This window comes from Sebastes fasciatus, chromosome 14 (assembly GCF_043250625.1).
Source record: "Sebastes fasciatus isolate fSebFas1 chromosome 14, fSebFas1.pri, whole genome shotgun sequence".
Taxonomy (NCBI): Eukaryota; Metazoa; Chordata; class Actinopteri; order Perciformes; family Sebastidae; genus Sebastes; species Sebastes fasciatus.
The window spans coordinates 14,284,928-14,302,781 of record NC_133808.1 but is presented as its reverse complement, the minus strand read 5'-3'; the positions used below and the strand labels follow the sequence as shown (position 1 = coordinate 14,302,781).

The following is a 17,854-nucleotide window of genomic DNA, read 5'->3' as shown; positions in this document are numbered from 1 at the left end:
CCTCTTGTAGTCCATCTTCTGAACATTGTAGTTTCATCATGGCAGACCGGTCGTGTCTAGAAGGGAGCCCGCGAAATCTGATCTTGCAATAACTCTCGCGAGACTCGCTGCCTGACTAAATATCATAACCTTAACAGTCTCGCGAGTTTCCCCCAGTTTGCTGGTTCCCCTCTAGGTATTACCCGGCAGACCCATGATGACGCGTGCAGGATGCAGAGCCGCAATAACATCCACCTCCTCCTCATCTCTAATATCACGGTTGTCTTCTTTTATGAATTCTCCTCCTCATCTCTTATTGATCTCACGACGTTTTCCATCGAGGTCAAGGAAAAGTGGTTAGGAAAAGACACTAGGACGTTTTTTTTTTGTTTGTTTGTTTTTTACTTTGTACAAAAGAAAAGTTAAGCCAGACCCCAAGATGTTTTAGCGGTGCGTGTATATCTTTGGCATTACGGTAAGAGCGTGTAGGAATTGACTTCAAAATAAAAGCACCGTTCTGATTAACGTGATATGCCATTTCACATTCATTCAATAAATCAGTCAGTCTGTCAGTAATTAATAAATTAATACATACATACATATATAAACAAAATGTTAAAAAAACAAATTAAAATGAATACATAAGTACAAAATGACAGAAATAACGTTAGTTTGCAATTTTCCTCACAAGATTAATGGCATATTTTCTTGGCAGACCCTAAACAAAAGGTTTAACTAGTTTCAATAAGTCAGTCAGTCTGTCAATAATAAATAAATGAATACATACATACATATATAAACAAAATGTTAAAAAAAAAAAAAATACAACAAAAATAGACATTTCGGTACAATAGAAAAATACAAACCAGAGACATGAAGACAGAAATAACGTTAGTTTGCAAATGTTCTCACAAGATTAATGGCATATTTTCTTGGCAGACCCTAACAAAAGGTTTAACTAAGTCAGTCAGTCTGTCAATAATAAATAAATGAATACATACATATATAAACAAAATGTTAAAAAAACAAAACAAATCAAAACGAATACATATGTACAAAATGGAATTAATGATGATTTAAAAGAAGAAAAAAAACAACAACAACCAGAGCAATTGTGTAAACACTTAGTCTAACTTAATATTAAAGAATACATTTTCCAAGACTAATCTGACTTCAAAATGACACCTGAGATTCAGAAACTCCATGTTTCTAGTGACTAATTTAACTTATTGGATTGATAAAAGGACACTGTCAAGTATCACACACTAATCTCACTTCACAATGATAGCTGATAAGGATAGCTGATAGAACACAATTGGAATAACATTTTTCTCTGAACTACATTTTGGAGGCGGCTGTTTTTCTTTTTAAATTATCATTCATTTCATTTAGAATTTCACATGTATTCGTTTTGTTTAATTTATTTTTGTTTATTTATTTATTTATTTATGACAGACTGTTACTGACAGACTGACTAACCTATTGAATTAATGTCAAATGGCCGATCACGTTCATCATTATTTTGAAGTCAGCTGCTACACATTCTCACCGTAATGTCTAGGAAACAACGTGGGGGCAGGATTATCACACACTTATTTAACTGCACAATGATAGCTGATATGGCTATAGCTATATTCAATTGTCTTCTATCAGTTACAACTGATAGAAGACAATTGGAATAACATTTTTCTCTGTACTACAGTTTGGAGGCGACTGTTTTTCTTTCTAAATTATCATTAATTTCATCAAGAATTTCACATGTATTCGTTTTGTTTCATTTATTTTTGTTTATTTATTTATGACAGACTGTTAATGGGAAATCTGATTACTTTTGATGAATTTAAAACATGAATGAAAGACCTAGAAGCAGAGGCAATCTGGGAGCTGTTTCTGAATATTTTCACTTTAACGTTGGCTTCAAACAATAATGTATGTTTTAAATGCTGCTGTGTTGACCAGGTCTCTCTCTTGCAAAAGAGATTCTTAATCTCAATGAGTACTACCTGGTTAAATAAGGGTTAAATAAAATAAAATCAGACTGACTGACCTATTGAAGTCATGTGAAATGGCGGTTCATCATTATTTTGAAGTCAGGCGTCCTACCGTAATGCCTCTAGGAAACAACGTGGGGGCAGGAGTGACTTTGTGTTTTCCTAGTGGAGACTAGCTTGATAGGAGTGAAGGAAGCAGCAAAGGATGTACCGACCGGACGGAGGAAACATTTTGTGTAACTTTGGACCCATGGATGTACTATAAGAGCACCCATGGGAGCACCACTTTTATTGGTTCCGACGTTGATCTTCTTGAGCGCAGTTACAGAAGGTAGGATACGTTACGTTATTTATCAAGGGGCTGAATGAATGCTCTCTCTGTGTTCCTATAATGACGACTTCCATTTCATCCTAATTAAAGGCTCGAGTCTAGGTGGTAGGCTACACAAATACAACAAAAATAGACATTTCAATACAATTGAAAAATACAAACCAGAGACATGAAGACAGAAATAACATTAGTTTGCAAATTTTCCTCACAAGATTATAATGGCATATTTTCTTGGCAGACCTTAAAAAATTAAAGGTTTGACTAGTTTCAAAATCATTCAAAATATGTGTTACATCAGAGTTGTGGCAGAAGGAAAGAAACAGGTTGAACTTGTAACCTTTTTATTTGACAGCAGCTGAATTAACCAGGTGACAACAAACACAGTCAGAATGCAAAACAGTCATTTATTAAGCAAATAAACTAACTGAAACATCACCATGAGATGTAAAGATAAGGATGTGTTTGTAATGGTGAGTGTTTAGTTTAGCAAACAAAAGTCTTTTAATATTCTTCAAAGACAGGTGCTCAGGCAAAGACACCTCAGACAAAGACTCTGCTCAACCTCTCCCATTTCATCTTAAATCAAAGTATACTGACTCTGCATGTCGTCCTGTCTTGTGAACTGTTTGAAAACCTTCTGTTCCTCCGTTTTCTTTTTTTTTAAAGTTATTTTTTGGGGGCATTTTTAAGCATTTATTGATAGGACAGTGGATAGAGTGTTAGAGAGAAAAAAGAGAGAAAGAGAGAAGAAAACACAACTCTGTAGCTCTTATTTTCACCCACATGGTGTTTTGAAGTCTTTATACACCATAGTATTTTTGTTAAAGAATAAAAACATTATTTTTTGTGCTTTTCGGGGGGAACAATACATGTCCACTTGAGAGGCAGTTCGAATCTCGTCTCCGGCAGGGTCGAAGTTTATAATATGCAGTAAAAAATAGTTTGTGTTGCTCGTGTAAACTTGAATTGACTCAAGATATAATTTTAATGCAAGACTTGTGCACTGCAACTAATACATTAATATTGAAAATCGTTCAGGTTTCCTTATACAGTCATATAACTGGTAGATCACTACAGATAACAAATATACAAAACATTATCATCATCCATGATGATGTTTTACATTATTATTATTGCATACATCCTCCTTATGACTGATTAATGAACTGTTAGGCAAGATAGGTCAAAATGTTAGTAGAATAAATCATAATGTACTGGAGAATAGTTGAGCAATATTGGGATGGACTTGCTGTGTGTAATTAATTAAAAAAATAACCATAGGAATACACATGAATTGAGACAGTAATGATATTAAAGCTTTAACTTTATTGTCTTTGGGCCTGGAACACGTGAAACAACAAGAACAAATCATTTGAAGAAGATAATACTATTCTTAATGTTTGTCATTGGGTCTGATTCCCTGCAACATCAGACAGAATGATTTACAGCACACAGATTCACCAGAAACTCCGTCAGCTCAGACTCCAGCGGGGCCTCCGGCAGTGACCAGCCCACTGTAGATTGCTGGGCCCTCTGTCAACGTCCAGCAGGTTTTGCTACAGGGCCACAATTGTGCTTCCCTTATAAAGAAACATGAAAAGAACAACAGAGACTGAATATTTATTCACACAACAGGCTTATGTGAGTAATTAATGAAATGAAAACAACAACATTGTCTTATTCTTTTTGGACTAAGCATGGTATTCCAAATTACAGATATTACTAACCTGCTGGTTGCTGAGAGTCATGGAGGTCTATGTCCTCAGTTCTACCAGGTGCTCTGCAAGGCTGTCAACCCGATCCATACCTGGCATACCATGCCCGTCCCCTAAACATACAATTTGTCATCAGTAAGCAAATAAACAGGATAAACTGCTGTGAAATTACACTACATGTAACATATAATGTCTTAATGTCCGTATGCTGTCTGTTGTATGTTAAATAGATTCGACCCAACTGTTACTATTGCTTTATTGTGACGTTTATGTAAACATTACTTACCAACTGTATTTCTGCCACCTGAGACACCAGGTGAGGATTCAGACTGGACTGCAGGCTGAGCTTCTGGGGCAGAGGATACAGGATGACTGACAGCCTGGAGAAGTCTAAACAGACATTGAAATAAAACTTATATGTAGAAACAATTTCACACATATGATAATTATGTTTCTTTTACCTTGAAAAACCTTGCAAACTACAGTCATGTTTATATAACTTTAGTATGAACATTTAATATAACATTTATGATCATATAATCATTAATCATGAACATTAATATAACACAGTAGTTATCTGACAGTTACCTGTCTGAGCTAAAAACAGTGATTGTGATAGTAAACTTTGTTTCACAACGTTAAGAAGCTAATACAGCAGCAGTCATACTGTATATGTATATATAGCTTTAGTATTAACATAACGTTTATGATCATATAATCATTAATATAACACCACAGTTATCTCACCTGTCTGAGCTAAAAGAAGGGACTGTGGTAGTGTTAGTTTAACAACGCTGAGGAGCTCATACAGTAGGAGTAACGTTACCTCTATGTAACTGTAACTGTAACGTAGCCTCAGCATAATAATCAGAGCTCTGAACAGATGATAAAGTGATTGGTAACTAATTCACCAGGTTTAAGATAATTAAAGCCAGGTTAGCTTAGACAGAGTAACATTACAAACCTATTCATTGATTTCACAGCGAATCAATCAGCCCACATTAAAAAACGCCAGAAAGCTAAAACACGTTTAATCCGTATTGTCTAAGAGAATCCAATATCAATGTTACGTAATGTTAATAATGACATTTACCTGTCTGTAGCTGAATAGGCGGTGAATAGTTTAAAAGTCCCTCCTCCGCATCGCGTCCGCCCTTCTTTTTCTTTTTCATACAGTACCTATCTCGGTCTGAACATGCCATCTTTTAGACAATACGCCTAAACTAAGGCTAAGCTTCCATAACATCATCATTTCGCAATGTAAGCCTCAATTTACACTAAATACTAAGCCGGCGTTTTGAAATGAATTCATTCTGGGGATTGTTTTTTTAAAACTCAGTGTTTCAGTGAGTAAAAGAAAGTATGGACGGAGGCATGAAACTGAGAGAAAAAGATATTGTGATTGTTTCTGCCAGCTAAGGCATGTCAGATGCTCATGCTTCCATCAATGTGTGTTTTTACTTGTGGTTGCCGCCTTCTGATTTGGGATCTGATTGCCTGATAAGATTTTCTGCACCTTACAGGTCTCCAGGTGATTGGAGGAAACACAACCGTGGTGCAAGGAGGGACCGCGATCCTACCATGCAAACTTATCGACACCACAGAGCCCCTCAACCAGATCTCATGGCGGAAGAAACCTCACCCTGACAATTTCTATACCATCTTGCTCAATATTGGACCGAAACATGTCAACAGATATGATCCTCGCTTTGAATTCATTGGGAATTTCAGTGACAAAAATGGATCTATGCAGTTATCCGATGTCAAACTGACGGATGAAGGCACCTACGAGTGCATCTTCGCTCTGTTCCCCAGCGGAAATGTCCAGACAGACGTACTTCTAAACTTGCTCGGTATAATGTATTGTATTGAAAATGAGTGAGAGTGTGTGTGTGAGAGAGAATTGTCTTTATCTTCATGCTTGCATGTTGACTTTTCTTGTGTGCTGTAACTCTCCTAGTGCCGCCAGTCACGAGCCTGAAGGATAACCTTCCTACTTTGGGTGATGAAGAGGTTTCCCTCGTTACCTGCGTGGCTGCTGGTTCCAAGCCTCGTGCAGAGGTGAAGTGGATCACTGATACTCTGGCAGGAAAAGTGAGAGAAACTAACAGCTCCACCCAGCATGCCAACGGCACGACTACCACAGTCAGCTCGCTGTTTGGAGTACCTACCAGAGAAATCAACCACCATGTGGTCCAGTGTGTCGTCACCAGTGCAGCCATGTCGAAAGAAGAAAGACGTCCCTTCACCATACAGATCTACTGTGGGTATACAAATACTTCCCTGCATCACTTACTTGTGTAGTTGATCATTCTCGTTCATTTTCAGTTATTTAATTTATTTCATTAAACCTGCAGTAGGCAGAATGTTTTTGGTATCATTGGGCAAAAATTCCATGGTAATCTTTCATCATATCGTGATTCAAGTGTTCTGAGAGAAAACTAGACTAAACATGGCCAGGGTCGGCGCCAGAGTACTAGGGGCGGACGGGCAATCGGCTTTGACGAAACATTATCATGTTTCATGAAAGAAATACACTGACAGAGAGGCGTATACATACTGTCACTTTATGCGCACAGGCTCGCACGGACGCTCTCTGTCCACACTGATTACGTTAAATCTGCACTTCTGTTACGTCATGTAAACAAACCACGTACATATCAGCCGTGTGCTCCATATCAGACTGGAGATGTAACCACTTAAAAGATGGGTTAGTTGTTATCTTCCTTGTTTGTAGCCTACTTTTTAAACAGAAAACATGTTTTATATTGTGATATTTACTGGAAATAACATACGATATAGTCAACGGCAAGTAGGTTGTTATCTAGCAATCTTCTCCAGCCAGCTGCGACCCAGATGTTTTTTGTAGTAAAATAAGGAAGTGCTGTAGGCTATAGATAACTCCTCCTTGCTCGTGCCAGGGTCAAAATGTGCACACAGACAGGTGCAGAGATAAAGTAAACAGGGAGTTAAACAACACATTAATCTAACAGTCTGACTGATTTCTTCATAACCACAATTTAAGTTAATAAAGACTAAATGTGGATGTTTCTCTCACCAGTTGTTGTCCCTGCTCAGCCTGCTGTATAACGTAACATTAGTCCATTGTTTTATTCCACGATACTGAATAAAATAATCTAAACAGGTAGAAGAAGTCAGATGTAAGAGGAGCACAGGATGCTTTTTACTCTCTTGGTCCTCTCTTGTGCTTTAATGCACCAGATTTGTAGGCCAATTTTCAGATTTTTTTCTATTGAGCTAAAGATTAAAAAAAAAAAAAAAAAAAGCTACAACAAGCAAACGGAGGCATCTTACTGAAATATTGTAGTGACGGCTCATATTCCCAGAGTTTCCATAGTTGTCTCTTTGCGCTGTAGTATACTCTTAAGGCTTCTTAACAGCTGTACAGTAGTTTCGGATTGCCTTGTGACATCCCTGCTATCATAACCTCTTCCCTTGTCTCGTGGTTTTGTGACTCAATACTGTGGCTTTGTGTTTCTAAACAAGACAAGAAAGACAAAGGTCAGGACAAAGATGAGGAAAACAATTAGAATAAAGATAAAGGGCATGGTGATGCCAGGAAGTGACCGAGCAAAATGCTTTCTCATGTTATGTTATCCTATCTACTTCACACTTGGCGGGTGTATTGCTGGGGACCCAAGGACATGCAGTGTGGAAGTTGGTGCAATTGGGACATGTTCAATATTAATAAACTTTGAATAAACAAGCGAACAGCGCTCTCTGCAGAAACGGGGCTTCAGGGCTCTGCAGACTGAATTGAGCAGGTCGTCCACAGTGGGCAGACCGTAGTTCACTTTCCCTGCTGGAAGTTGGATATACTAGTGTTACAACCGAACTCTTCATCACTTCCCTGGAGTCAACGAACAATGAGGGCTTTCAGCACTTCCTTGGGGCCAAGTAATCAGCCGGCTCCGAACAGGCACACGCTCCGAGTGGCCACGCCACTAATTGGCACTGCATTAGTTGTAATAATTCAAGGTTATTTTAGTTCAAGGTGTCACACTTTGCTCTGAAAACTAATAAGTGAACCTTTGAGTTTAGATTATTTTGTTACATGAGAGCAAAAATAATACAATAATTAAGAAAATTAACAATGCCAGTTACACAACAAGGATAAAGACAGTGATTACAAAAAAAAAAGAATAACATGTTTTTCAAAAACTACTCGGTGTGATTTGGTTGCCAAAGCAGAAGAAAGAAAACGTAAACAACGCAGTAACCGAGATGACCACTCAATGCCAGTGACAGAAAAAATATGCCCACACAGCCTAAGTAGGAGGAAACAACAGTTTTGCAGCTGTAGAAAACAGCTGTCTTGTTAAGCACAGCCGAGCTAGAGACAACACTGTCTGCAGGAACCCGGCTAGTTTCAGCTGTCTATTGTCAGCTGTTGAAGCAGCTGTGATGTATCACATTGACCTTGATTTACACTTTCACTATAATGTTTAGTCACAAACCGACAGATTTGTCATTCCTGTAGCAGCAGTTAAAGCCGAAGTAGGTGATATTGGAGCGAATATGATTTAAAAAAAATAGAAATTTTATGAAACTGTCTATATCTTGAAAGTATTGCATGAAACAGGTAACCTGTAAAAAATCATGTGCCTCTGTGTCCTCCGGTGCTCCTAACGGCATCTGCAGGATTTCACAGACCGGAGGAAAACAAGCAGTCAGAGCTGATCTGAGGTCTGCTGTCCATCTGCTGTCTATGAGTGCCGGCTGTCAATCACTCGCAAACACCTACCAAACGGTCAAACTAGGCAGCCCTGATCAAATATGAATTAATAATATGTTACCTTAATGCCTATTTCTCGCCTCAAATGTTTTCAGAATCATCTTGTATTGCACGGTTTAGCTGTAAAATGAGAAAGTTTGCGAGGCAGCAGCCATGTTGAAATCTCTTGAAGGAACACAGCCAATAGGATCGCTCTCTCTCTGAAATGACCTGTGATTGGTCAAAGTCTTCCGTCACGGCTAGATTTTTTAAAAGCCTGAAAACAGAGCCATGAGGAGGTGCAGAAGTCTAGTTATCTCTCAGAACACTTGAATTACAATATGCTGAATGGTTATTATAGAATTTTTGCCCAATGATGCCAAAAAACATACTGCCTACTGCAGCTTTAAGAAACCAGTGAGTTTCAGGGGGTTGGCCTGGGGGGGTCACACGGGAAACCCCTAAAATTTGATTGGCCACCCCAGTTGCCAGAGGCGAGACCTCAGGCTTGTTTTTTTTCAGTTTTGTTCAAGTCCACAGGAAGAGGGCCGGGCTTTGAAGAAAATGTTCGTAGTGGCCAAATGGCAGTTCTACAACTTCCTTGTCTGTAATGTGATGCCATTGGGTGCAAAAAACTTTTTCCCATAGACTTACATTGGGAAAGAAACGTCCATAAATCAGCAGATCATTTTTTTTGAGGTAAATCAACTTCCCAGTATGAACAACTGAATAGCCCTTATTATAATCATTAGGTCCAGAAAGTTGTAAAATGCACAATAGCAGAATCCAGAGTTATTTCTCTTCCTCTGTTTATGTGTTTGAGCCCCAATCTGAGGCTGGACTGCCCAATGGATGCGGAAGATCACCGGATGATCCAGGTACTTTATCACTCAGCAGTCAAGCCATTTTGGCTTCATGCGCCACTGAGCATTGAGAATGAACATGCGCCCACCTCCAACGGTGTATCCAGTCTTTATACATCAGTGGCTTTGTTGCTACAAAACTGTAACTGTATTTTTGAATGTGCATTGTTTTCCCTTGTATGTAGCCTACTTTTGGAGGTATAATTTATTTTTGTTGGCCTAAAGAAAAAAGTATGGAAGCTTTATATTACATTTCTATGGTGCCACTCTGTCCTGTAATTCTAGTAATTAAAGTAGATATGAGTAGCGGAGACAAAAATGGTACATGAAGGCCACTCCGACGTGTCTGTGTGCATGTGCATGTGCATGTGCATGTGCTTCATGCTACCCCTTGGTGAGTTTATTGTTATTTAACAAGATCGCAAGTAACAAAAAATACCTTTTTTCAAGCTCTCTAATCCAAAAGTAATAAAAAGTCTGTATCGGTACAGATGGGATCCAAACGTGGCGTGATAAATATTATTCTGATATACTGTTATTAGTATTTTCTCAGTTACAGAAATAACACCGCTCATTCTCTCTCCCCCTTTTTCTTGCAGTCCCACCCGTTGAACTGAACATCACTAAAAGATCCGAGCTCTCATTTGAATGTGTGACGGAGGCCAACCCAAAAGCAAATATCAACTGGAGCAGGTAACGTAGTTTGAATGAACCGGTTTCAATGGAAACATTCTTAACCAAACAATATTTCTCTTTTGTACAACAGAGAAAGAGTGGTTCTATTAGACAAATGAATTTGAAATGTGTGTTCTCAAATTACATTTTGGATTATAGGTGCAGTTGCAATGAACAGCCATTTGTAAGTGCTCCGATGTTACTCTGATGAAAAGCTTTTGTAATTTTGGCTCATTAATTATGTGAAATTCTACAGATGTATAACACAACAGAACAGTTATAATGGCATTGAAAGTGAATTTAAAAAAGTTAACTTCAGACCACAATATTTATTTAAAGATGCAGTGTGTGGGATATGGCGGTATCTAGTGGTGAGGTTACAGATTACAACTTCTCCCGTGTGCCAAGTGTGTAGGAGAGCTACGCTGGCCAACGCAAAAACGCGAATGGCGTTCTCTGGAGTCAGTTGTTGTAAGAGTAGCGAAGGTCATTTGGAGCAGAACCAGTGCATAGTGTGTGTGTGTGTGTACGTGGGAAGTGAGTGGTGAATCAAGAGAGAGAGAGCGACAGCAGCGAGTAACATTATTGATTCCGGCCCAAGCAGCAAAAGTTAACAGGGTTTGGTTTGTCCGTTCTGGGCTACTGAAGAAACATGGCGGACTCCGTGAAGAGGACCTTGCAGGTGTTCGCAGAACATCTGTGTGATTTGAACACAACTTGAACGAACGTCCGGATCAACATTTACAGCTTGTTTTTGTAAATCAGTCAAATCAATCAAATCATCAAATCATCGCTTAAATGCCCTGAACAATAAGAAAATAGCTAATAGATTTCTTCTTTGTCCTTATTTGGTCACCAAACAAAACACAACTGTAAAACACATGGCCATATTTGAGAATATATGATATATTCACATTTATTGACACAAAGAACTATCACAGAGAACTAGAGGAAACACACTTACTTAAAATGTAATTTCTTTAAATTTAAGATTTCAGTTTGCTGCTTTTCAGCACAGACCTTATTCAGAATAATTATTAATAATAACACTAGAATGACCTCCGCCAAGGTTTCTGACTTTAAAAACAGATCACAGCTCACATCCTGTCATCTATCGCTTTTTTCTTTCTCACCCTTCTACACCCTTGTTTGTATCTAAAACTACAGTTAAACAGCAGAGCGAAGACTAAAGACTACACATGAATAGACACACTGAACTAATAATAATAATTAATAATTCCTGCCTCTCCCAGTGGTCATCCCCTGAGAAACCAAGGCAGATCAATGGTCCAGTAGCTGCAAGAAAAGAGTCATTTGGCCAGAACAGTCAACTGGAGCTGGGTGGGCTGGAGAGGAAAAGATTGATAACAGAAGATCACACTTGAATCATTTATCAAAGATGCGGTTTCAGACCCATTTGACCAATGGGGCTGCATTCGCGTTGTAAAAGGAATGGCCACTCATATCATTATCGTTGAAGATCATTATCTGGAGATTTTGCATAATTACTTCTTTTTTAGAGTGATTTTCATAACATTTGTGTATTTCAAAATGAAAGTTAGGACATATTTAAACTATATGATTTTTTTAAAAATCAGATAAGACCAATTAAAACAGATCAGACTAATATAAACCTATTGACAGCCAGTGCATTCTGATCTTTCACTGAAGTAAAATAATCAATACCACAATGTTTAAATGCTTACAAATTCCTGCATTTTATTAAGTTATTATCTCTGATGCATCAATATGTAATTAGGATTTTATCAGTTTAATAAAAAAGCTAAATATTTTGTAATACTTTCTGTATTTCATGTAAAATCCTAATTTGTAAATTAACGTCCAGCTGTCAAATAAATATAGTGGAGTAAAAAATACTGCTAACTGTTTGTGAAGTATAAGTGTAAAGTAGCATAAAATGTAAATGCTCAAGTAAAGTACAAGTACCCGAAATGAAGCTGAACATCATGTCCTGGTAAAAAAGAGCTCTGGTGCAGGGGAAGATTGTGGAATTATTACAGGATTCTTGTGTCAGCAAAGGATGAGTTTTATTCTGATCACGTCTAAAAGGTAACCCTCAAGTTTCAAAACTCTCTCGAGAGGGTTAAGGTTAGGCATTGGCCTATTGTAACTCCATCTGCCGATGAAGCTTTAGAGGTGCTAGTAGGCAGAAGGGAACCAACACAACAAGGTCTGAGACAGAACAGCAACAAACGTATCCCTCAAGAGAACAAATTAAGAACTAATAATTGAAATTCATTTAACTTTTGGTGCAACTCAACATTTTTCTGACCTATGGTTTTAAGTCTTTATTTAACTGAGCCTTGTTTGTCTGTTTCAGAGACGGCCAGTCGTTGCCTCAGCCTGGTGTCAGCGCAGAGGGTGCAACGCTACAGTTTGTGAGCATGACCTCTCACCTGAATGGTCTCTACCAGTGTGAAGCATCTAACATATATGGAAACAAACGCAGTTCCATCTATGTGCACAATGCTCCAGGTGAGGTCAGGTTTTATTTGGCTGTGGGGTTTTGTCAAATGCATTTTTTTAGCATTTGTTCCTGTTCTGTGTTTTTATATTTGAGTCTGTTGTGGATGTTGTTAGATACTGTTGTCATTTGTTTGTCATTGGGTAGAAATGGAGCCAATTTGATTTAAAAAAAGTTATTTTTATAAAACGGTCACTATATCCTGATAGTAGTGCATGAGACAGGGAATCTGAAAAAAATCATGTGCCTCTGTGCCTAATGGCATCTGCAAGATTTCACAGACCGGAGGAAAACAACCAATCAGAGCCGAGCTGGAGTCTTGCCGTCTTATGAGCAGCTGTCAATCACTCGGGAACTCTGATCAAACGGTCAAACTAGGCAGCGCTGATCAAATATGAATCAATATTCTGTTACTGTAATGCCTATCTCTCCTCAAATGTTTTCAGAAACATCTTGTAGTGTACCGTTTAGCTGTAAAATGAGAATGTTTGCGACTCGGTAGCCAAATACTAAGCACCGCCCACCAGCCCGAGCACAGCCAATAGGAACGCTCTCTCTCTGAAATGACCTGTGATTGGCCAAAGTCTCCCGTCACGGGATAGATTTTCTAAAGCCTGAAAACAGAGAGAAATAGGCATTACAGTAATAGAATATGGATTAATATTCGATCAGCGCTGCCTAGTTTGACCGTTTGATCGGAGTTTGCGAGTGATTGACAGCTGCTCAGAGACGGCAGGCTCCAGCTCGGCTCTGATTGGTTGTCTTCCTCCGGTCTGTGAAATCTTGCAGATGCCATTAGGAGCACCAGAGGACACGGAGACACATGATTTTTTTTCAGATTACCTGTCTCATGCACTACTGTCAGGATATAGTGACCGTTTTATAAAAATAACTTTTTTTAATCATATTTGCTCCATTTCTACCCACTGCTGCTTTAATACAGCAGCATACAACTAATTGTTATGTAAAGATATAGTGGAGTATAATTGTCATTGTATGCCCTGTTAGCGTAGTTAGCTGCGAGCCGCCGGCTCAGCTATCGCCATGTTGAGAGCCGTGTGGAAGCAATAGAAGAGCTCTGAATTCCATATAGAGCTCCTTTAAGAAAGAAAGCACAAACACAGGGAACCTGCTCTGATGTTGAGAGATTCTTTTCACAGCAGACATTTTTTACCTTGTCGTAGCAGGAAAAGCTCAGCTACATGACTGACTGCATTCCATTTAGGTGAGCTATCAGGGCCCTGGTACTGTGCATGCTGGAGTCTGTCTCCGCTATCAAAAACTGATTCATTATGACCAAGTTTCACACTGAAACTCAAGGATGGACATGCGATCAGTCATCGATCAGTAAATCACCGGTCACAGAGTCTGAGAAACTGTTGCTTTGCTCATTAAAGCATTCAGAAACACACAGAAACAGGTATTTTCTTCTCCAGTTTTCACCCAGAGCTCATGTGGTGTCTCCAGAGGAGCTGAGACACCACTCAGTCAAAAACTGAATAAAGTAAACTTGAAGGTGGGATTAGATTTAGCGAGATGATAAACTGGCAGTGTATATCAGTATTTCCTGTAACTGTATTCTTCTTTCTTGTGTCCTGTCTTCCTACAGGAGCCTGCCGTGTTTGTTGGACCTTATTTAGTATTTTGCTTATCCTGATGATTGCCTTTGTCGTCGCTGCAGTGTTGTACTTTTATAAACCAGGGATATTTCCAATGCACAAATACAGTAGTACTACACACACTTAAGTATAATATACAGTACTACTGCTAAGTATATAAACATATACTATATATACTATGGAAATCTTTTATTGTTTGTTAATTGGTGGTTGATTATCCAGGACAAACAAAAAGGTACGGTCCACCTGTAGAGGCTCGAGGAGTAGTAGACGACGTAGAGGAAGGACATGCAGAGGTAGAGGAAATGCATAACATTTAATTTGTTGGAGTGCATGCTGGCTCTTTTTAATCACCCTCAAAGTTAAATCTGTGTGCCTCAAAAAGTATTTTTTCTAAACCATTTGCCTGAAAAGTGATTTTTTCTTATCATACTATATCTAGTCTTTGGGCACATGGGACTACTGTTTTTGCAATAGACTCCATTATATTTTAGGAAAAAACGATAGTGTGCCCAAATACTAGATATAGTATGTTAAGAAAATGTCTGTAAACTACAAGGAGCACAATCAAGTATTTAAACTGGGGGAAAAAAAATCGGAAATTTGTGTTTGGTTGATTATTTCTCTGTTGTATTAATGCCAATGGTCATTGTATTTTACATCGTTGGAAAGCCTGTTTATTTACCTTGACAATGATGTCCAACTTGTAAGGATCATGTAATTGTGGGATGAGCAGCACAGCTGATTATGTGGGGAGCGCCCAAGAAACATTTGCCAAAATGCTCTGCCAATGGTAAACAGTGTATTCTCCTGTTGGTATTGACTCTTGTTTTGAGTTGTTTGGTGGATTGGTGGATTGGATGATTGAACTCTCTATCAGTAATAAAGAACAAACAAGACATATTGTCTATTTTACACTTTATTCATTTAATACACCGTCAGGAGCCTCAGTAGCGGTGGAAGGTCCATACGCAGCCACAACAGCCCGGTATCTCCTCCTCATGCTGGTCACCAACCTGGTCACACGTTTATTGGCGTTAGCGGACTACATTTCTTACCGAACGATAGCTATGGTTGCACACCGAAGGAACTTGCGAGCGCGCATGACGTCACATCCTTTAAAATTTCCCCGAAAAAAAACGGCCCGCATTCTTCAAACTAAAAGCAGTCTACAGGCTGATAGAGGAAACCCAGAAAGTCGTGGAAGGTGTCATTTTTTAGGTTAGGTTACAACCTGTTCACACATTGGCAATAAAAAACAATGAAAAATGTTTATTTGTGTAAAAAACTTACCTACAGTCCATTTAATAAAAGTGTGACTTTCATGCAATTTTCAAAGGTTGCTTCCATCCTTAAAATTCTCAAAGACGGCGGTTCATAAGAACAAGCAGACATTAGGGACAACAAAGCTACAGACCGGCAGAGGACGAAAACGACTCTCCACTCACAGGGATGACCGCCAACTAATTTGAATGTCACTCAACGACCGTAGGATGACATCAAGTGACCTCCAAAAAGAATGGCAAACGGCAGCTGGGGTGAAGTGCACGGCGAGGACGGTTGGATACAGGCTCCTAGGGGCAGGGCTGAAGTCGTGCAGAGCTAGAAAAAAGCCCTTCATCAACGAGAAGCAAAGAAGAGCCAGGCTGAGGTTTGCAAAAGACTATAACGATTGCACCATAGAGGACTTGAGTAAGGTTATTTTCTCTGATGAGTCCAATTTTCAGCTTTGCCCAACACCTGGTTTTCTAATGGTTAGACGGGAGACCTGGAGAGGCCTACAAGCCTCAGTGTCTCGCACCTACTGTGAAATTTGGTGGAGGATCGGTGATGATCTGGTGCTTCAGCAAGGCTGGAATCGGGCTGATTTGTCAGTGACACAGTCTCTGACAATGTTCCCCAACTCTGAGGAGTGTTTTTTCCAGCAGGACAATGCTCCATGCCTCACAGCCAGGTCAGTGAAGGTGTGGATGAAGGACCCCCAGATCAGGACCCTGTCATGGCCAGCCCAATCTCCAGACCTGAATCCCATTGAAAACCTCTGGAATGTGATCAAGAGGAAGAAGGATGGTCACAAGCCATCAAACAAAGCCGAGCCGCTTGAATTTTTGCGCCAGGAGTGGCATAAAGTCACCCAACAGCAATGTGAAAGACTGGTGGAGAGCATGCCAAGACGCATGAAAGCTGTGATTATAAATCAAGGTTATTCCACCAAATATTGATTTCTGAACTCTTCCTAAGTTAAAACATTATTATTGTGTTGTTTAAAAATTAATATGAACTTGTTTTCTTTGCATTATTCCAGATCTGAAAACTCTGCATCTTTTTTGTTATTTTGACCAGTTGTCATTTTCTGCAAATAAATGCTCTAAATGACAATATTTTTATTTGAAATTTGGTAGAAATGTTGTCAGTAGTTTATAAAATAAAACAAAAATCTTCATTTTACTCAAACACATACCAATAAATAGTAAAACCAGAGAAACTGATAATTTTGAAGTGGTCTCTTAATTTTTTCCAGAGCTGTATATATATGTTACTCCACTACATTCCAGAGGGAAATATTGTAGTTGTTATTCCACTACATGGATTTGACAGCAACCGTTACTAGTTGTAGTACAGATTAAAATTTCCAAAACATATAATAAGATTTAAAGACACAATGCATTTTTGTATATATATAATAGCCGCTACAGGTCAATGCGTCAGGAATGATAGTCCAATAATATATGTAATGATATAAAACTCAGAAAGGAGATTTTGCTGCTTATACTCAGGTGAAACTTTGATTCACTATTGATCTGAACACTTCCAAACCTGAATAATACACACCTTCCATCTTGAATTCAGATTCTTCTACTTTGTAAGCCCTGGGGTGTCAATCACTTAAAATAAATCTCATACAGGTTTATGCAATATTTTCCAAAACAAGGGAGCCATCTTGAATATTCATCTTGGTTACATTTTATAAAAATAAGGAGAGCAGGCAACAACAAATACCCCTATCAGTGCATAAAAACATCACCTCAGCTTTGCCCATGGGCAACGGTCATCACCCTGGATACTGCTCTAAAATATATGCCGTATATAGCAGAATCCTATACAATGATAATGAAATGAGGGTAACTTTGCAGAAATGAATATGATCTGCAACAAACAAACAAAAATGGCAGCATCTACAGCAGATTTGGACTCAGATTGTGACAGACCATGTTGGATATTAGCACTCAGCTTCCTGGCAGAGATGGCGAGACAGTCTTTGTTTGTGTAAATACTGCAGATCCTCTCCAGTCTGTCTCCTGCAGGTCTTTTCTGGTGAGAACAGACTGGAAAATGCAAGTGGTACTGATCTAAAAATGCAAGAAACCCTTCATCTATGTGTTCTCTTCAACATTTGAAGATGTTCTGAGCTCAGTGTTCGAGTTTCAGGAGGATCTAAGAAGTACTTGCATCAATCACAC

General features: G+C 38.8%; 1 protein-coding gene and 1 long non-coding RNA gene across 3 annotated transcripts; one reads left to right on the top strand and one right to left on the bottom strand.

The window, feature by feature from the left end:
• The first annotated feature begins 2,120 nt into the window (after positions 1-2,120).
• Positions 2,121-17,725, top strand: LOC141782570 (nectin-3-like). Of its 2 annotated transcripts, XM_074659101.1 has the most exons (7): positions 2,121-2,301; positions 5,540-5,869; positions 5,977-6,279; positions 10,214-10,307; positions 12,631-12,785; positions 15,336-15,412; positions 15,792-17,725. In XM_074659101.1, exons 1-7 carry the CDS (start codon positions 2,244-2,246, stop codon positions 15,858-15,860), a joined length of 1,086 nt encoding a protein of 361 aa, XP_074515202.1. In that variant the 5' UTR covers positions 2,121-2,243; the 3' UTR covers positions 15,861-17,725. The 2 variants fall into 2 exon arrangements, with proteins under 2 accessions (XP_074515202.1, XP_074515204.1); XM_074659103.1 differs by lacking the exons at positions 15,336-15,412; positions 15,792-17,725 and adding an exon at positions 14,384-15,182 and having other exon boundaries at positions 2,122-2,301.
• On the bottom strand, positions 3,182-4,578 carry LOC141782101 (uncharacterized). The gene is made up of 3 exons (XR_012597040.1): positions 4,303-4,578; positions 4,029-4,129; positions 3,182-3,881 (listed from the first exon to the last, which is right to left on the bottom strand). It is a non-coding gene; the product is annotated as an uncharacterized LOC141782101 (long non-coding RNA).
• Positions 17,726-17,854: the final 129 nt, after the last annotated feature.